The 20,641-nt window shown below is 43.7% G+C and overlaps 1 protein-coding gene and 1 long non-coding RNA gene across 2 annotated transcripts in view; both read left to right on the forward strand.

Moving 5' to 3' along the window:
• The first annotated feature begins 556 nt into the window (after positions 1 to 556).
• On the forward strand, positions 557 to 6,508 carry HHEX (hematopoietically expressed homeobox). The gene is made up of 4 exons (XM_055334384.1): positions 557 to 988; positions 3,111 to 3,289; positions 3,499 to 3,549; positions 5,403 to 6,508. The coding sequence occupies exons 1-4, from the start codon at positions 625 to 627 to the stop codon at positions 5,619 to 5,621; spliced, it is 813 nt and encodes a 270-aa protein (XP_055190359.1). The 5' UTR covers positions 557 to 624; the 3' UTR covers positions 5,622 to 6,508.
• A 522-nt stretch (positions 6,509 to 7,030) lies between these two features.
• The window catches only part of LOC129515530 (uncharacterized), a 62,363-nt gene continuing 48,752 nt past the window's right edge, over positions 7,031 to 20,641 (forward strand). The window contains exons 1-2 of the long non-coding RNA XR_008665594.1: positions 7,031 to 7,217; positions 17,696 to 17,754. This is a non-coding gene — a long non-coding RNA (uncharacterized LOC129515530). The remainder of the gene's footprint in view (positions 7,218 to 17,695; positions 17,755 to 20,641) is intronic.

Here is a 20,641-nt window from a genome sequence, read left to right on the forward strand (position 1 = left end):
CACTCCAGGGCGCGCGCCGACAGGGGGATACCCTCGGCCCGCGACGGCGCGGCTCTGCCAGGGGCCCCCACGCCTGCCAGGCTCGAGTCCAGCTGCCCTGCGCCTGGGGCCCACTGCTGCCACCCTGGGGCCGGACCTGGGCCGGTGCCCCTCGAGTTTCGGCAGGGCTGCCTCCCGGCACGAGCCGGGACCACTGGAGTCCGTGTTCCAGGCGCCACTTTCCTCGAGTCTCCCCTCGACGGACGTGGCCCTGGGCTTCCTTCCCTTCGAGGGCTCCCGGGGCCAGGGCGCCCGCCGCCCGGAGCGACGGCGGCGGCGGCGGCGGCGGCGGCGGCGGCGGCGGGGGCCGGGGACCGGGGCGCAGGGTCGGTCCTGGGAGCCGGCGAGCCAGCGCGTCCCGGGGGGCGGGAGCTCGGCCGGCGGGGGCGGGCCGAGGGTGGGGGCGGGAGGCGGCTCCCGGGGCTCCGCGCCATTGGCCGCGGGGACAGGCGGCAGGAAGGGGCCAGAGAGCGCGGCCCCACCCCGTGGCCGGCGGAGCCTATCGCCGGGAGCGCGGAGCGCGGATAAATGTAGCGCCGGGGCGCGGGCCGCCAGCTCTGCGAGGGGCCGGAGCGCAGCGGAGCCATGCAGTACCCACACCCCGGGCAGGCGGCGGCGGGCGCCGTGGGGGTGCCGCTGTACGCGCCCACGCCGTTGCTGCAGCCCGCGCACCCGACGCCGTTCTACATCGAGGACATCCTGGGCCGCGGGCCCGCCGCGCCCACCCCCGCCCCCACGCTGCCGTCCCCCAACTCCTCCTTCACCAGCCTCGTGTCTTCCTACCGGACCCCGGTGTACGAGCCCACGCCGATCCATCCCGCCTTCTCGCACCACTCCGCCGCCGCGCTGGCCGCCGCCTACGGACCCGGCGGCTTCGGGGGCCCTCTGTACCCCTTCCCAAGGACGGTGAACGACTACACGCACGCCCTGCTCCGCCACGACCCCCTGGGTAAGGCGGCCGGGGTCATGGCGGGGCCGAGCCGCGGCAGCGGCGAGGAAGGCGCCACCCGGCAGGTGGCAGCGTCCAGGAGGCGGCGGGGGCGGAGGGGGAGGCAATAGAAAGTTGTGGCAAAAGCGATCGAAAAGCGGCCCTCGGGCGCGCGCAGGGACAGGAGGCGCGTGCCCCAGTGGCGCGCTGCCGGGGCTGACCGCACCATGACTCAGATTGGTTTTCCTGCACCTTGCAGGCGTCGGGGCGCGCGGGCCCGGGCGAGACCTCTGGCACTGCCGCGGGGGCCGGCGGCCGAAGGCAGCCCCGGGGCGCGCGTGTCGCTCGGGGTGGGGTCCCCGTAGCTGGAGGGAGGGGGTAGGGAGTGCCAGGGCGCCCGGGCCGGCCCTGCGGGACGGGGATAGCTGCTGGGTCCGGGTGGCTACGAGGCTGAACCTGGTTCAACAAGCTTGTGCAGTGAAAGAGCCTGACCCTTTCCGTTCATACAGGAAATCTTGAGTTCTCGATAGGAGTAAATCTGGTTTCAGAAGCTGTTAAGTGTTTTCCTGGCTGCATGAAGCAGACCCTTCCCCCGGAGCAGTGCACGCTGCTGATTATTTTATCGACATCCTCAATACAGACAAATTCAGGAAACACTCGACTTCTGATAGCCGGGATCCGTTTTTCTGATATTGTTCATTTCCTCTGTGTGGGATGTGACTTTATGGCAGCTAAAATAACCAGTTGCTTCCTTTTTTCCCCCGCCCCCGAAGCTGTTTTGCACTAGTCTGAAGCCTGACGTAAGCAAAATCTGGGAGAAAAAAAAAAACAATGCCAGCTTTCAAAGTGTTTGGGGGCAGGCCTGCAGACCCACGGACGGACGGACGGACGGACGGACTGATAGGTCTTCGGAGTAGGAAAGGCAGAGAAGACACCTAGGACTTACGGTATTCGCGGGGCTCGTGCCCTCAGCGCACGGCCCAAGAAATAAGCCAACGGTGATCCGCATCGGAAGCCCCGGGGGCATAAAGAAACGGGGGCATCGGAAGCCCCGGGGGCATAAAGAAACGGGGCTCCTTGTCTTGGGCCGCCAGGGTTTTAGATTTACTCTCTGCTATTGGCAGCTTCTTTGGGGACCCTAGAGACAAAGTAACATTTTAATTAAAATTTTAATGTCTTCACGTTTATGATGAGGCCTTTAGCTCAGCCCTCCACCCTCTTTTCTCATCGTTAAGATTTGGAGGGGATTATATTTTAACTCCTTAAAAAAAAAAGTTATCGTATTTTTTTTAATCGTATTTTTGATCCCAGTTTCGAGGGTTTGGTGCGGTGGCTCCTGTCCGGCGTGGTTCCGTTCGCCTGCTGGGGCGGGAGCCGGACCCTCAGTCGGGCCGCGCCGGGGGCGAACGTTTTCACAGAGCGCGCCCCGGGTTTCCTTGGGTTACTGCTGGGACCGCGCAGGAGGAAGCAAAGGGCTTTTCGAGATAGACCAACAGGAAACACATTGACGGAAATGTTGCCATAGCCCACGGGGTAGCTTTAACTGGCCGCCCCCGCCGCCGGGTGTGAAATCAGAGGAGGAGGCCGCAGCGCCCTGGAGCCAGGATTGGAAGCTCCACGAACCCGGGCTCCAGGGCTTCCCAAGTGGGCTCCCCGCGGCGGCACCTGGCCAGAACACCTCGGGTAGTGTAGCAGTCCACGTCCCCCCCTCAACATACACACACTCGGGTGTTTGGAAAGTGCAGCTCACCAAGAGAGAGGGCCTAGAGGTGCAAAAAGTTGTGTATGAATTCCAGAGAGACCTGTTAAGGAGTGTCGTGGTATTTTAAACTCCACTTATAGTGTGTGTTCTTTTGGGGATCAAAAGACTTGTGCGTTTGAAATCATCTGTGGGTGTGATGGCAGTTTGCATCTGTGAGTGTACAAGGGTGGTCTGTGTGCACATGCAATGTAGATGTGTGTGCCTTTGGGTGTTTCTGTCTCCGGGTATGCATGTGCCTTGGAGGGAATGCATTGGGTCCTTGTATGGGTGTGTGTGAACAAGTCCGGCTGAGGGTCCCTCTAGTTCCCTCCTCCCCTTTGTCACACCCAGGGCCTGACGGCTCCAGGGCTGTCACTAACCTCTGCTCTCGCTGCCCTGTAGGCAAACCCCTGCTCTGGAGCCCTTTCTTGCAGAGGCCTCTGCATAAAAGGAAAGGCGGCCAGGTGAGGTTCTCCAACGACCAGACCATCGAGTTGGAGAAGAAGTTTGAGACCCAAAAGTACCTCTCTCCTCCCGAGAGGAAGCGTCTGGCCAAGATGCTGCAGCTCAGTGAGAGACAGGTGAGCGCGCCTGCGGGTTGGGGGCAGATTCCTGGGGCAGGGAGCTCGGGGCGGGAGACCTGGGGAGGGGGGGCGAGCCACCGTGGGCTCAGGCGTACCTCGTCGCCCCCTAATGCCTGGAGCTCTTGCCAGCTCCACAGCCCCAGATCAGCTCCGGTACTCCCCAGGTCGCTTGGGTTTGTGGCAAGTTTTCTTTCTCTTTCCTGTAGGTTAAAACCTGGTTTCAGAATCGACGTGCTAAATGGAGAAGACTAAAACAGGTATCGACAAGGTTCCGTTTCTATGGAAATAAATATTTTTATCATGTTATCTCAATGCGAGGCCTGTTATGGGTTGTATGCAAAAGTCATTTGAGAGACTATTTAACCTCTTCACCTTGATTAAAAGGGCAAATAGTCCTGCTGAAATTCAGGATGAGTTGCTCAGGTGGCAGTAATGCTAAAAGCACCTAATGCAGTTCCTATATCAATTATGCTTGGGTTTTCACACACTGGCTAGTAAAACTCTGGGCTAATTGTTTTATAAACCCCATATGTTGTTTATCTAATTAACGCAGGAAAGATAAAGTAATTGACAGTAAATGACTTAAGCAGTTATCTTTGGGAGAAAATTGTTTCTTTTATTTACACAGCCATAATAAAACCAGGCAGAGCTCAAGGGTAAATATAAGGAAATAAACACCTTTAAGTCTTGTTTGCACTGTTTTTTTTTTTTAAAGAAGAATTAAATATCAAAGAGTTTAAAATTATTTCCCATCTAATGCCAGCTCTTAAGATGAATATAAGACAGGTAAGAGAATATACAAGCTTATTTGGAAAGTAGCTTAAACTTACTAACAGTCTTTTTTTCCAATGAAAAATACTGCATAAATACTATTATGCAGTATGTGATAAAAAGTAAAGGCTAATTCAGTTTTTGAAAAACCTCTTTTGACTTAAACCTAAAGATTTGTTTTTGATGTTCCTGATGTTCCAGTCTGGATATCTTCTCCAGAGTTTTCTAACAATTGTTGAACTGTTCATATGCCAGTGTATGTACAGTTTAGAATAAAATATCTTTGAAACAGTATTGGGGGGGATTGAAAGCAGTGAGCATTTTTAAATTTAGTGATCCTAACTTTTTCATTAGAAATAATATGGTGTCACAAAGAGTAATTTGAGACAGAAAATAAATTGTCCATAATTTCATTATTCTAACATTTAAAAATTTGTAGATTCTCTCTCAATCTCTGACCTTGTGCATCTCTTGGTTGCTTAGTTACAAGCCTAGTGAATATATTATTCTATAGTCTTACTTTAAAAAAGCCTTTAGCAATATATCGTATTTCTTTGTAGTGTTTACGTCTGCTTTAGACAAACAGGATTAAAAATTCACTCATATATTTAGTTCTTGTTCAAAGGCTTGACTGCAGTTTACCAGGGATTTTTTAAATAGTGGTTCCTATGTAACGTGGGAATATATTTTCCAGAAACTTCCCCCGGATTTTAAGTAAATTGTAATTGTCTCCCTTTACAGTTGGCAATATTCTTCCAGTTCTGCATTTTTACCTTTGCCATGATTTTGTGACTATAATGAGTATTCGTAAGTTTATAGATTTACTCCAGCAAATGGATGAAAAAGTATTCCATTTTGAAACTTCCCTGAATTTACTATTTAGCATTCATATTTCTTAAATGTCTGGAAGACCCTGTTAATTGGCAAGGTTTAAAAATGCTTGAAGAGGGACGCCTGGGTGGCTCAGTGGTTGAGCATCTGCCTTTGGCCCGAGGCGTGCGTGATCCTGGAGGCCCAGGATCGAGTCCCACATGGGGCTCCCCGCATGGAGCCTGCTTCTCCCTCTGCCTTTGTCTCTACCTCTTTCTCTGTGTCTCTCATGAATAAATAAATAAAATCTTTAAAAAAAAAAAAAGCTTGAAAAATGAAGATAGTGTGTATCTGTAGTGATCTATTCTCTCCTCTCCCCTAAACTTTTAAGAATCTTGAAAGTTGAAAGCACTAGGTATAACTAAAAATCTTAAAGGTGATAGAGAATGAAAACACATTTTGATATATGTCTCTTATGTCTCCATATTTCATGAGCCTACCAATTTCCATCTTCATTCCTTCCATTCAGGAGAACCCTCAAAGCAATAAAAAAGAAGAACTAGAAAGTTTGGACAATCCCTGTGACCAGAGGCAAGACTTGTCCAGTGAGCAAAATAAAGGTGCCTTGGACAGCTCTCAATGTTCACCCTCCCCTGCCTCCCAGGAAGACCTTGAATCAGAGATTTCAGAGGATTCTGATCAGGAAGTGGACATTGAGGGCGATAAAGGCTATTTTAATGCTGGATGATGACCACTGACATTCAGAAAGTTCAGAAAACTAGACTCGGGAGTAACATTTGCTACAGAAAATCTCTGTAGACATACTGGAAAGCTATGAGAGAGGGAATCAATTTTCTGGAAACCTGAAATATTTGGTGCACTGGCTAAGCAGCAAACTTACATTGAAACCTTTAATTTTTACTTAAATGGCTTATGTACTGATTGTAGATTGTATGATGAAGGGACTCTTCACTGATTGAATTCACCCCCTTTTTAAAAAAGTAAATTTTTTTTCTATTTATAAAAAGTAATTTTGAACTTTTTTCGTTAAATTTTTAAGTTATAACTTTAAAGATTTTAATAAGATCTTGAATAACTTTTTAATCTGTATCTACATCCCACTTACTGGAAAACCAAAAGGGCACCCCAGATTCCAGAGGTATGCCGTGGAAAGGGGTGGGGGCCACATTTCAGACAGCCTTGGAATATTTTAAAAGGAAGAAACATCTTTTACTTTCATATTACATTCTTACACTGCTGCCTTAAATCCAATATGATCTCAGAGATCGTGTCTCGGGGATGTGTGTGTTCTTTTTGTCAGATATAGTTGATAAGAATCTTAAATGCTTGTTTTGCACTATCACTTAGTACCTTGTACGACCAAGTTGTTAAGGGAATAGTACAGTCCAATTCAAGCAGAGAAACTGACTTGTCGGTGGCTAAAATTAATCACGGATGAACTAGAAGTAGGTTAACTAAATGTAAGTAGACTGTAGATATTTGTGTTTTATATCAAACTGTTTATAATGTGTGTATGTATATATAATTGTTCAGTGTAAAAAAAAATGACCGAAATGGTGTTGTTTTTTTTTTAAATTTGTAACTTGTGTATAAAATAAACCCGTCGGCAAGACGACTGACCTCGAGGGACCTCTCATTCTTCCAACGAAACAAACGCACACCTCTCATTACCTTTCCTACAAGCGCCACTCGGGTCCCGGCGCGGGGCTGGGGCGCGGGGTGGTAGACCCGGGCCTTTCCCTTACGGAGGAGGGAGGCTGGGGGCAGGCGAGGGTCTGGACGTGTGCGTGTCGCGGCCGGGGGAGGTCCCCGCCGCGGACCCGGGGTGCGGCAGGTCTGAGACCCCGGCGCGCCAGGTGGCTGCAAGAGCCGGGGGCCGAGGCCCGCTGCGCGGGGAGCCGCGAGGCCGCCGAACCCCATCGATTCGCCCCGGCTCCCAGGCTGGCCCGGGCCGCCGTCCTTGACCGGCGTGAGTCAACACTGCGTCATCCCTTGGCGGCCTCATCCCTTGGCGGCGGAGCCCGGGGCGGCCGGGGGGGGGGTGGGGGGGGGGGTGTCCGCGGAGGGGGTGGAGGGAGCCTGCCCGGGAAGAGCCGGGAGGTGGTGTGAGACCGCGAGTCTCAAGCTACAGCCAGCTTCAGAAGCACCTGCAGAGCTTCTCGAAACTCTTGGCCAGCCCTGTCGCCAGAGTTTCTGATTTGGTAGGTCTAGAATGGCACCGGGAATTTGCACTTCAGCAAGTGATCAAGTGATGGCAAAGCTGCTGGTAGGAGGACCGAGCTCCAAGAACCACTGTTCTAAGGTGCTCCTCCGGTGGAAGCAGGTGGGGCCCCGCATACCCCCTCCTTTCTCACCTGCTTCCCTTCTCCCAGTCACTCCTCTCAGTGTGGGAGCAGGTGGCGGAGAGGACTGTAAGGGAGGAAGAGGCAAACCGGGCCTATCTAGGCCTGTGGGAGCAAGAGTGATGGCTATGGGGGCCTGGCAGGGCCGAGGAAGGGGTACTGTGAGATGAGAGAATGGAAGCCCCAGGTAAGGCGGGATGTGGGGGTGAGTGCAAGGGCAGCCTGATGTTTCTGATTGGCCCAGGGATTGCATCCAGCTGCTTGCCTAGCGGAGCCAGGAACCATCAGGTCCCTGACATTCCAGGAAAGTGATGAGAGGCCTGTTGGGGGAGAGGTCCAGAAACCTCTTCCTCTAGCCTGGGCCTCCATGGAAGCCTCTAGTTGTTTGTGGAGCTGCCTGACTGAGGGTACCCGAAGGAATGACACTGTCCCCTGCATTGCTGATGGGGGCTATGGTTCCCCAGACCTAGGCCCTCCAGTGAAGTCATAGTGAAAGGTTTTCTGCTTTTAGGGAGCTGTTACAGTCTGTCTCCTTAGATTCCAAGAAGGCACCTGGAATTGCCTGTGAATTTAAATTTCTGAGAAAATTAGCACCAGGTGCTTAAACAGAGAAGTGTGAATAGGCCTGGAAGTTTAATCATTTGGGCTGGGAGTTTTAGTTGTTGGCCTCAGTTCTCTCATCTGTGGAATGGAGATGGTCTCATTGATCTACGTGATCCTCTCCAGCTGCCAAATTCCCAACTCAGCTCAAGATCTTTATCTTTATGGTTTCCCCTATTCTCTGCCTCTACTCAGTGTTGGAGCCCAACGGAAACCTCCGTTGGCTGCAGGCTCCAAACTCCCAGACCCTGCCTGACAGGTTACATCTAGGTTTCAAGGGTCATCATCAGTCTCACTTGAAAATGGGGCTGTCTGCATCAGAGTTTTGGAGAATGGGAGGCTTGTGGGGCTAATATTGAATTAAAGCAATCCTGAAATCAAGTTAGTGTGTGTTTCACTCCTGGAGATAACCTCTGGTTAATGTTTATTCTTGAGAATAACTATCATGATGATCAAGCAGAGAAATACAGCCTTATGTATTGATTGACACTAGAAAAGTTGAAGGGCGAAATCTTGTTTTAAAGTAGAGTTTCCTGAATCCAGAATGTTTTCTAGTTTAAAGCTATTCCTGACCCTCCTCAAATTGCTCATATTCTGAATCTTAACATAGTCTTAAGGATCAAGAGCATGTTCAGTGGAGAAGTACAGTATTCTCAGGGCATGGGTTGGCATTAACTGTTTTCAAAATGTCCCATTGCAGATCGCCAATGAATATTTACAAATTCTTCCTACAATCCAGGCATTTTTCATTTGTTTGTCTTTTGGCTATTTCATGTTGAAGCAGCATGTATGACCTTTACAGCACAACTCCTGTCTTGTTTTTAACTCTTTTTATCAGGAGATTCAACTTGAAAACGGTTATCATTTAGCAGAAAGACAAACAGAAAAGCACATTTTTGTAAGCAAAACGTTAATGATTGGAAGAATTGCCCTAATTTCACCATGACAGTGTGTGATTAATCCCCTGGGTCATGTACTTATACTTTAAGTTATTCAGTTCGTTGGTCTTTGATATTCAGAACCCTTTCTAACTTAATAGGATATTGATTTTGTTGGATGATGTACTTTGACTCTTTAAACAACATCACTTTTAGGGATGACTAGCCTGCTGTGTAGTATTTTATTTAGAGAACTATTGCATAAGGTTTCTTTTTCTTACTTTTTATGGTTTTCTCAGGGTGAAAGCTGATAAAACATCTTGTGGGAAAAGAGGAAACCATCTCTGATAGTGAAAGTACCTATTCTCTTTCAACATTTCTGACAACTTTTTTTTTGTGGTTTCATTGCTGTGAATATTCATTTTACTTAATGGAGGCAGGGCAAGGATTCAAGAAAATGTATTTGGACGTGGGGGAAGTGCACTTCGTTGGGAACAGACTGCCCTTACTAAAATTCCTATTCTAGTTATACTGCCTTGTGTAACTCAAGCTCAGAAGCTCACCCTTTTGATCTTTCTTTAAAATCCAGTAATCAATGATCCTTTAAATCTGTGCTTGGAGGTGAGAATTTTGTGACTCCTGGCAACATGGGACAGAATGTGGAGAACGAAACAGTCACCCGGGATGCTTCTGAATGGTTAGGAGTTTGGTCTCTTGTAAAAATAATCAGATGTTGTACCCACATTTCCATCACTTTGGATTTCATGAAATTCCAGCTGGATTCTGTATTTGTCCAATCAAATTCTGTCCTTTGATACTTTTTTTTTGGTGTTGTTAAATCCAAATGACAACCACTTTGGAGATTCTTACCACCTACCAAAATATCTGCGATCCAAGATATCTTCAGATCTAGCTGAGGGGACACCAATGTCAGGAATTATGCTATGCCATTGTGGATAAAAGAAGGGCTTGCAGAATGGCTCTCTTGTTGGTTGTGGGCCTTGGGAACTGTGAATTCTCAGCCCAGCTTCTAGAGAGGTGGGCTGCTTACCTGAGAGGAAGCATCAGACCTGGCACCCAGTGGGTGCCAAGCGTTAGCTAGAAAAACTAGAAAGGCCTCACTAACTCCCTTCTTTTAAGGTGGCTCTTTGATACGCTGTAGCAGGGTAAATCTCCTCTGTCTGATGTACACAAATCTCTGCAGACAATGGAAAGGGCTGTGGGGAGGAGACCTTGGAGCTGGCAAAGGCATTTCCTGTCTGCAAAGGATCTCAACTTTGGAGCATCCGGGGGTTGCCTCGAGGTTTTTGAGGCAGCCAAACACTTTTCCAAGTAGCTACTTAAAAAAAAAAAAAAAAAAAGAAGAGAAGAAAAAGGAAAAAGGGGAGGGGGTCACTGCCAATTTCAAGTAATTTTTCCAGATGGAAGCCAATGAGACATATTCTCATTAAAAATATATATATTAAAGCTTATTTTCTAACCATTTGAATTTTTTCTAATTTGAAAGGGAAGTTTGGGATCATTAAAAATCTTAAACATTCAAAATTCTCATCACTCTCCAAAGACAACTACAGGGAAAAGTTAACGGTACCCATCCCCACAACCCCTCCACACCAAGATACTTGCAGGAAGAGAAATGCCTATTGAGTTTTGTCCATGAAACTTGTTTATATTTTTCTTTTGTAATTTAATTCTACCTCCTCATCCTTCCTTACCTCTCTACTTCTTTTTATTCATTTCCTTTCTCCACTCCACCTACCCGTACTACCACCCCCCTTTCAGGATTTCTCTTCCTCATTGATTTTATTTCCCCATTAAGAATAAAAAATGACTAGTCTCAGTTCTTTAGATGTCACAATTAGGGCCAAGATTTTCTTGGCCCTAATAGTGACAAATATATAGAAATGTTCAACTTTCAGGTGGAAATTCTAGGCTTGAGGAAGATGTTGCTGGAGTCCTAGAACACTGCCCTCATCCCTCTAAACAGTTCTTTAGTTTAGCTTTTTTGTTTTTGTTTTCTTTTTTAGACCAGGATAAGTGATAATAGTGAGAGTAATAGAAAAGTAATAATATTTGTCCCTCTGGAACGGCTGGGTGGCTCAGCTGGTTAAGTGTCCCACTCTTGATCTCAGATCAGGAAGTCATGGCAGAGGCCTCCAGGGGCTCTTGGCAGAGAAAAGGAGATGGGATTGTAGTCCCAGGGAGGGGGATGATCATGTTCAGAGACCTGGAGTTGAAAGAGGTCAAGGAATAAGTATGACAAGAATCTCCAGAGGTTTTTGATTCCAGAATTTTGGAAATGGGATTATGGACTGGTATTCTCCTCCTCCAGTCACATAGATCTCTTGGCTTTTAGGTTTGCAGTTTCCTCCCTCTGGAATTCTCTTCCCCTAGACAGCCTCCGAGCTGGCTCCCTTACCTCCCACAGGCTTGGACTTCCTTAGCCACCCTATTTAAAATCATAACCCCTCTTCCCTCATCCCCTCCCACAATCTGCTTTCCTTTATTTCACTTACTATAATTGTATATCATATTTTTACTTATTTATTATTTACCTCTCCTCATTGAAATGGGAATGCCATGAGGGCAAGGGTATTTGTGTTTTATCTACTGCTGTGTATCTCCAGCATCTGTATCTGACACATAATAGGTACTCCATAAGTGTGCATTAAATGAATGAATTAATGAATGTATATTGAACATTTACTATGTATTAACATATTAACATTATAGAAGTCCTCTATCATTTAATCCTCACAAAAATTCTATGAGGTAGATTAGCCCATTTTCTAGATAAGGAAACTGTCACCAAGAAGTTAAGCCCAAAACCTCAATTACTATACTAATGTTGTAATGTGACTTTCTTTGTGGAATCTCGTGACCTTGAGAATGTATCAAGCAGAGTATAATTCTAGCTATAAGGTTCATTTTATGTAATCTTTTTGCCTTCATTCAAGTCTAGCATTATATCTGGAAGGGGTGGGTGATGGGCGTTACGGAGGGCACATGATGAGATGAGCACAGGGTGTTATACTATATGTTGGTAAATTGGACTTAAATAAAAATGTTTTTAAAATTTAGAAGGGATTACAATACAGTATAGGAGATATGCAGTTTCTGTCTGTGTAGCCCATTATTCTATCACCCTAGGAAACCAATAAACTGGAGCACTATTCCTATTTTCTGAGGACATGAGCGTTATAAAATATGCTTTCTACTTTTCAAGGTGTTAAAAAAAAGTCTGCCACTGGTCGATGTTGTTTGGTGTTCCTCTTGTATACACTGTTTGGTATCATTGCATTTATTCTTCATCTGACTTACTGATGAATGTTCCACAAAAGGCCTCTGAACATAGAGCAGTGCCATGGCTTCTATAGGGTCTAAAATACATCTAGCTCTGTGTTTGGCATGTGGTAAGCTGTTAATACATGTTGTACTACAGAATGAGAGTGAAAACCCTACGCCTTCTGCAGTGGAGAGAAGAAATATTTCTCTTCCATAATGAGCTCTGCACCCTTTATGCTTCCTGTTCATTGGCCACAAAAACACAGCTTTCCTGGATGGCTCCAGGAGCTCAGCAGAATGCATGATAGGACTGCAAGTGGAGGAGAGTCTGAGGGGCTGGGGCATGGGTGGGGTGGTGTGGGGGTGGGGTGTGTGATTAAGACTATTCAAGCCTACAGGCACTACAAGGAGATGTTCTTTCCCCTCTTCTTACTGACATGAATATGAAGAGGAAGTGCTTTTGTGGGTTTATATTGGTTCTTTTCCCTTCAGATTTGGCAATTTCATTCAATTTGACATTTACACTTCTCAATTTCAACGTTAGTTAAAATATACCTATTTTGCTGAAAAAAGACACCATTTGTGGTTATTACTATTATTTGTATTGACATCATCCATTTAGCAATTGGAAGCAGGAAAACCCAAGTGTTTTTCTTCAAGTATTTTATGAATTGCAAAGAAATGATTGTAGAAGGAACATAAAATGTGTCTGCTTCAATGTCACACCCTAGTTCAAAGTTTTAGCCTTCCTTAGCTGCTCATGGAATCTGCAATACTGCAGACTTTCCATTAATTGTAAACTAGACCAGACTAATTCAATAAATGTTTAAAAAATGGCCCCTGAGTGCAGGTTCAGAGGTCTAGAGGAAGTGGTTTCTTAGACACCTGCCTCCCATATATTGACTCGATGGTATGTAGGTGGAAGTGAGATAGTTATAATGATCTATAGTGCTGTTGATTAGTTAATCGGAGGCGAAATTTTTAGTTTCACCAAGCAATTACCTGACCTCATTAAGGTCTTTAAAATCGCCCAAAAAGCCATTTTGGCTGAAGCAGCTGCTCCTTGTTTGGATGTTGTTTCAGGCATTAAGAAAAGCACAATGCTAGTGGTAACCAGGGAATATAAGCCTGCAATTTCTGGAATATATTGTTCTGAATCTTAGCCATTATTCATTATTATCTATCCTGTCCGAACATGAGACACTAAAATTTGTTTACATTTGTATGGTATTTCTTTTCAGACAGTTTTTTTGAAGTATCATGTTTACAAAATATGTATTTTTAGCAAATGAAATTGTTTTTGAAAACAGTGTCAGCTTTATTTTAATTTTTAAGGAAACTTCTTGTTAAAGTATAGCTTACATACAAAAAAGTTCATAATCATGGGTGTATGGCTCACAAAATGAATACATTTGTTGACACAGAATATGGAACTTCTGGATCTCTAGAAATTTCCTTTTTGTCCCTCCTCTCTGGGTTACTGTCCACAAGGCCATCCCAAGGGAAACCATTATCCTGATTCTAATTTTTTTTTTTTAAACATGGGCTCAAACTCACAACCTCGAGATCAAAAGTCTATACTCTTCCAACTGAGCTATCCAGGTGCCCCTTCACAATCCTGATTCCAAGTAACATGGACTCATTCGCTGATTTTTGAACTTTATATAAACAGAATTCTACAGTATGTTTTCTTCAATCTTTGGCTTCTTTAGTTTACTTCTTTTTTAAAAAAAGATTTTATTTATTTATTCATGAGAGACACACACACACAAAGAGAGGCAGAGACATAGGCAGAGGGAGAAGCAGGCTCCATGCAGGGAGCCTGATGTGGGACTCCATCCTTGGTCTCCAGATTCAGGCCCTGGGCCCAAGGCAGGCACTAAACCACTAAGCCACCCGGGCTGCCCCTAGTTTACTTTTTTGTTGGTAAAATTCATCCATATTATCGTGTGATGTTATTTGTTCATTCCAACTTCTGTGTAGTAGTTCACTGTATGAATTTTCATGCTACTTTAAGTAATCCATCTGAACATAAAAAGCTGTACTGCAAAGTTTACAAACATTAAAAAAATATATCACTGTTCACGTATTATAACCAGACACTTATTTTTCAAAAGGGACCATCCGTATGTAATTCTAAGATTTCTAGGTGCACAGAAGGAAAGATGGCAGAAAGACCAGGAGGTATCTTCAGGAAACAAATGACTGCAAACTGTCACATATCAGAACTGAGAATACCAGTAGCTAAGCTACTTCCTACTTCCTAGCTTTTCCACTCAGGAAAATTAAATTTAAGGAATTTTAAAAAAAGATTTATTATTTATTTATTTATTTATTTATAAAAGGACTTTGTTTATTTGTTTATTTATTTATTTATTTGACAGAGAAAGAGAGAGAGAGAGCAAGAGAGCACAAGCAGGAGGAGCAGCAGGAAGAGGGAGAAGCAGGCTCCCCCTGGGACAGGAAGCCCAATGCAAGGCTCAGTCCTGGGACACTGAGATCATGACCCCAGCTAAAGGCAGATGCTTAACTAACTCAGCCACCCAGGTGCTCCTATTTATTTATGAGAGAGGAAGTGGGACAGAGGGAGAGGAAAAAAAAATCTTTTTAAAATTTTTAAATTATAATGCATTATTAGTTTTGGAGGTAGAGGTCAGTGATTCATCAGTCTTTAATAACACCCAGTGCTCATTACATCACATGCCCTCCTTAATGTCCATCACCCAGTTACCCCATCCTCCCACCCTCCTCTCCTCCATCGACCCTCAGTTTGTTTCCTATGATTAAGGGTCTCTTAGGGTTTGTCTCCCACTATGATTATGTCTTGTTTTATTTTTACCTTCCTTCCCCTATGATCCTCTGTTTTGTTTCTTAAATTCCACATATGAGTAAGATCATAGGATAATTGTCTTTCTCTGACTTATTTCACTTAGCATAATACCCTCTAGTTCCATCCATGTCATTGCAAATGGCAAGATTTCTTTTTTCTGATGGCTGAGCAGTATTCCATTGTATATATACACCACACCTTCTTTATCCATTCATCTGTTGATGGACAGCTTGGGTCTTTCCATAGTTTGGCTATTGTGGACATTGCTGCTGATAAACATTGGGGTGCAAGTGCCCCTTCAGATCACTACATTTGTATCTTTGGGGTAAATACCCAGTAGTGCAATCACTGGATCGTAGGGTAGCTCTATTTTTAACTTTTGGGGGAACTTTCATACTGTTTTCCAGAGTGGCTGCAGCAGTTTGCATTCCCACCAACAATGTAGGAGAGTTCCCCTTTCTCTGCATCTTTGCCAACACATGTCATTTGCTAGCTAGTTAATTTTAGCCATTCTGACCAGTGTGAGGTGGTATCTCATTGTGGTTTTGATTTGTATTTCCCTGATGTTGAGTGATGTTGAGCATTTTTTCATGTGTCTGTTGGCCATTTATGTGTCTTCTCTGGAGAAATGTCTGTTCATGTCTTCTGCTCATTTCTTGATTGGATTATTTGTTCTTTGGGTGCTGAGTTTGATACATTCTTTATAGATTGTGGATATTAGCCCTTTATCTGATAAGACATTTGCAAATATCTTCTCCCATTCTGTCGGTTGTCTTTTGGTTTTATCTACTGTTTCCTATGCTGTACAAAAGCTTTTTATCTTGATGAAGTCCCAATATTTCATTTTTGCCTTTGTTTCCCTTGCCTTTGGAGATGTGTCTAGCAAGAAGGTGCTATGGCAGAGGTCGCAGAGGTTGGTGCCTGTGTTTTTCTCTAGGATTTTGGTGGATTCCTGTCTCACATTTAGGTCTTTCACCCATTTAGAGTTTCTTTTTGCGTATGGTGTAAGAAAGGCGTCCAGTTTCATTCTTTTGCATATGGCTGTCCAATTTTCCAAACACCATTTGTTGAAGAGATTGTCTTTTTTCCATAAGATATTCTTTCATGATTTGTTGGTTGACCATAGAATTGAGGGTCCATTTCTGGGTTCTCTATTCTGTTTCATTGACCTATGTGTCTGTTTTTGTGCCAGTACCATAGTGTCTTGGTGATTATAGCTTTGTAATAGAGCTTGAAGTCCAGAATTGTGATGCCACCAACTTTGGTTTTCTTCTTCAATGTTCCTTTGGCTATTTGGGGTGTTTTCTGGTTCCATACAAATTTTAGGATTATTTGTTCCAGCTCTGTGAAAAAAAAGTCGATGGTATTTTGATAGGGATTACATTGAATGTATAGATTGCTCAAAGTAGCATAGACATTTTAACAATATTTGTTGCTCCAATCCAGAACAGGGAATGTTTTTCCATTTCTTTGTGTCTTCCTCAGTTTCTTTCATGAGTGTTCTATAGTTTTCTGAGTACAGATCCTTTTTTTTTTAAGATTTTATTTATTTATTCATGTGAGACACACAGAGAGAGAGAGAAAGAGAGAGAGAGAGAGGCAGAGACACAGGTAGAGGGAGAAGCAGGCTTCATGCAGGGAGCGTGATGTGGGACTCAATTCTGGGACTCCAGGATAACACCCCAGGCTGCAGGCGGCGCTAAACTGCTGGGCCACGGGGGCTGCCCCTGAGTACAGATCCTTTGCCTCTTTGGTTAGGTTTATTCCTAGGTATCTTATAGTTTTTGGTGAAATTATAAATGGCATTGACCCCTTAATTTCTCTTTCTTCTGTCTCATTGTTAGTGTATAGAAATGAAACTGATTTCTGTGCATTGATTTGTATCCTGCCACACTGCAGTATTCCTGTCTGAGTTCTAGCAATTTTGGGGTGGAGTCTTTTGGATTTTCCACGTAGAGTATCATGTCATCTGAGAAGAGAGAGTTTGACCTCTTTGCTGATTTGGATGCCTTTTATTTGGGAGAGTCTTTTTTTTTAAGATTTTATTTATTTATTCATGAGAGACACAAAGAGAAAGGCAGAGACACAAGCAGAGGGAGAAGCAGGATCCCTGCAGGGAGCCTGATGTGGGACTTGATCCCAGGACTCCAGCATCACAGCCTGAGCCAAAGGCAGACGCTCAACCATTGAGCCACCCAGGTGTCCCTGGGAGAGAATCTTAAGCAGACTCTGTGCTGAACATGGAGTCTGACAAGTTCCTTAATTTTATGACCCTGAGATCACAACCCGAGCTGAAATCAAGACTCATCAATCTAACCCACTGTGCCACTCAGGTGCCCCTCAGGTAGATTAAAATTTAAAAATTCTTCTAAAATGTGCCTGTTGCTTTAACTTTTAATGAATAAAAACCTATCTCCTCACATAAAAAAAATTTCTTTTAAAGACAATTTTCCAAGATTAATTTGTTTAAGTTGTTACACATAGTCGTTTGTGATAAGAAAGCTAAATAAGGAGCCAAGTGAGTGAAACAGAACCTCAAATTTATTTTAAGTCTCAACATAAAATCTCTCTGTTCTTAGAGTATTTTTATGTAGTAATTTTAGGAAATTAGTTTGCATCCTACTCCACTTTTATGTTCCTGTTACTTTGCAGTTTATGATTATGAAAGTACTATGAAAGGTGCCCTGGGTTTGCTGTTAAGTTGCAGTGTGACTTTGGATGTGTCACTTACCTTCTCTGAGTCTTTTACTTCATCATAAAATGTGGGGCTTGAACTGGGTCATCTTTAATGTTTCATTTAGTGCTAAGATGCTGTGTATTTCTGTTCTTAACTTCCTAAAGAACACATTTATCTCTTGTATTTCAGTGGTTATGCATTTGAGGTGTTGAAGGATGCAAGGAATCTCTCATTGCACGGACCCTCTGGTAAGATCCAGTGTTGGGCTGCCTCTTCTACTTGCTCTTACTTTTTTTTTTTTTTAAGATTTTATTTATTTATTCATGAGAGACACAGAGAGAAAGGCAGAGACATAGCGGGAACCTGATGGGGCATATGATCCCAGGACCCCACGATTACCACCTGAGCCAAAGGCAGACGCTCAACCACTGAGCTACCCAGGTGCCCCTCTTCTGCTTGCTCTTAGTTCTAGAGTTGAGTCAAGGCTCAGTTTCTCTAAAAGCCTATCACAAGCTCACCCTAGGGAGGAGTTCTCAGGAAAGCATCCCCCAGACTATCCATCCAAATAATAGAGTATTTAAGTGAACTCAAATGTTGATTACCATTCTTCTATCAAATTATTAATTCAACCATTCACTCAACAAACATTTCTGTCATTTCTGCTTTAGCATATCTAGGACAAATTCCTGGAATTGGAACTGCTGGATCAAGTGGTATGCGCATTTTTCATCTAGAGAGATAGACAATTCGGTCCCTATGTTTTATCATAATTCTGATTATACTGAACATGCAATTTTGATTCCTGTGTTTAAAAAAAAAATATATATATATATATATATATATATATATATTTTAGTGAGCCTTACACCTAATGTGAGACTTGGACTCATACCCCAAGATCAGGAATTGCATGCTCTATGGACTGAGCCAGCAAGGCACCCCTTGAAATATTTTATTTTATTTATTTTTTAAAAAAGATTTTGTTTTTTTATTCATGAGACACACACACACACACACACACACACAGAGGCAGAGACAAAGGCAAAGGGAGAAGCAGGCTTTATGCAGGGAGCCTGATGCGGGACTCGATCCCAGGTCACCAGGATCACACCCTCGGCTGAAGACGGCGCTAAACCACTGAGCCACCCAGGCTGCCCAAAATATTTTATATAAATAAATATTTTCCTTTATAAATATCATGTCAATGATTACATAATGTATTTCTTATGTAATGATGCCATAATTTCTTAATTCTTTTATTATTGGGTTATATAACATTGTTTTGTTGTTACAAACTTTTTTTATTTTTTAAAGATTTTATTTATTTATTCATGAGAGACAGAGAGAGGCAGAGACCTAGGCAGAGGGGGAAGCAGGCTCCTTGAGGGGAGCCGCATATAGGACCCAATCCCGGGACCACAGGACCACACCCTGAACTGAAGACAGACGCTCAACCACTGAGCCAACCAGGTGTTCCTGTTACAAACTTTTCTAAAATGAGCACAGTTTACTTCCATTTCAGTTTTATTCCTTCTAGAGTACATTCATAGAAAATGATTCGAGTCAAAAGGATGGATATTTGATAAATATTGTGAAACTATTCCTAGGAAAGTTCTATTAGTTTACATCACTGGAGAACAAGACTCATTTCACCATACATTCACCAATGTGGAAGACTGTTTATCCACCTAACCTTTCTTAATTGCATAGGAGGAGAATGATAGACTTTTATGTGTAGTTTTTAATAAAAAATTGAATTATTTTATATGCTATTTCTTTTTCTTCTTTAGTGTTTCATGTCTCAGTCCTTTTTATAGGAATTTGAGTTTTTTATATTGGAGGATATGACTTTTTATCTTATTTATTACAGAAATATTTCTCAGTTTCTAAAAAAGATGCTTATAATTTGTATGTGAGAAATTTTATGTAGCCATATGTAGCAATATCTTCTTTATGATAATTTCTTTTATTTTTCTTAAGCTTAGAAAATATTTCCTCATTCAGAGAACAAATGAGCATCTGCCTGCCTTAAAAAAATATCTCCCTAAGACTCTCCCTTCCCAATCCCCCTTCTTTATACATTTAACTCTTAATCTATCTGGAATTTATTTTGCCCCACAGTATGAAGTGAAGGACCAGGTAAAATTTTTCCTTAAAGTATCTAACCAAGTATCCCATTTACTCAATAATGGCCCTTTTACTTTATGGCCCTTTTATTATATTAAATGTCTAAAAATGTGTTGGCTTTGGGGTTAATTATAATGCTCTTACAATTTGGTTTCTGTATTTTATACATCTGTAGCTGAGTTTGAGGACTAAAATTTGCTTTCTGCAGCACATGGATGAGAGTGCCTGCTTATCCTTAGATAAAATCAACTTTCTACTTCTTCCAAGGCATGGGCTAGCTTTTTTTTTTTTTAATTTTTTTAAAAAAGATTTTATTTATTTATTCACGAGAGACACACACAGAGAGAGAGGGGAGACACAGGTAGAGGGAGAAGCAGGCTTCATGCAAGGAGTGTGATGTGGGACTCAATCCGGGGTCTCCAGGATCACGACCTGGGCAGAAGACGATGCTAAACCGCTGAGCCACCCAGACTGCCCTGGGCTAGCTTTTTAAGTAAAGAGCTAGCCTTCACATCAGAGTCTACCATATCTGGGTCTTCCCACTCATAACTTTTGTACCACAGCTGAAGAGGCTATCAGAATACAAAGCATGAATTTAAGAAGCACAGAACTTAGGAAGCTTTATGTATTTCACTGTCTGAATCATCTGACATGGAGAAGCATGTACCCTGCCTCCCTCCAGTCCATCCATATTTTTTTTTACATTTTTTAATTTAAATTCTATTTGCCAACATATAGTATAACACCCAGTGCTCATCCCATCAAGTGTCCTCCTCATTGCCCGTCACCCAGTTACCCCACCCCCTGCCCACTTCCCCTTCCACTACCTTTTGTTTGTTCCCCAGAGTTAGGAGTCTCTCATCGTCTGTTTCCCTCTCTAATTTTTCCCACTCAGTTCCCCTCCTTTCCTTATAATTCCTTTCACTATTTCTTACATTCCACATATGAGTGAAACAATATGATGATGGTCTTTCTCTTCAATTGACTTATTTCAGTCAGCACAATACC

The sequence above is a fragment of the Nyctereutes procyonoides genome, unplaced genomic scaffold (assembly GCF_905146905.1).
Source record: "Nyctereutes procyonoides isolate TBG_1078 unplaced genomic scaffold, NYPRO_anot_genome, whole genome shotgun sequence".
Taxonomy (NCBI): Eukaryota; Metazoa; Chordata; class Mammalia; order Carnivora; family Canidae; genus Nyctereutes; species Nyctereutes procyonoides.

Excerpts from the sequence above, each read along its gene's own strand:
- HHEX (XM_055334384.1), top strand. The coding sequence starts at position 625 with ATGCAGTACCCACACCCCGGGCAGGCGGCGGCGGGCGCCGTGGGGGTG. Across the intron at positions 3,290-3,498 it reads TGCAGCTCAGTGAGAGACAG|GTTAAAACCTGGTTTCAGAA; the intron begins GTGAGCGCGCCT and ends TCTTTCCTGTAG. Across the intron at positions 3,550-5,402 it reads AATGGAGAAGACTAAAACAG|GAGAACCCTCAAAGCAATAA; the intron begins GTATCGACAAGG and ends CCTTCCATTCAG.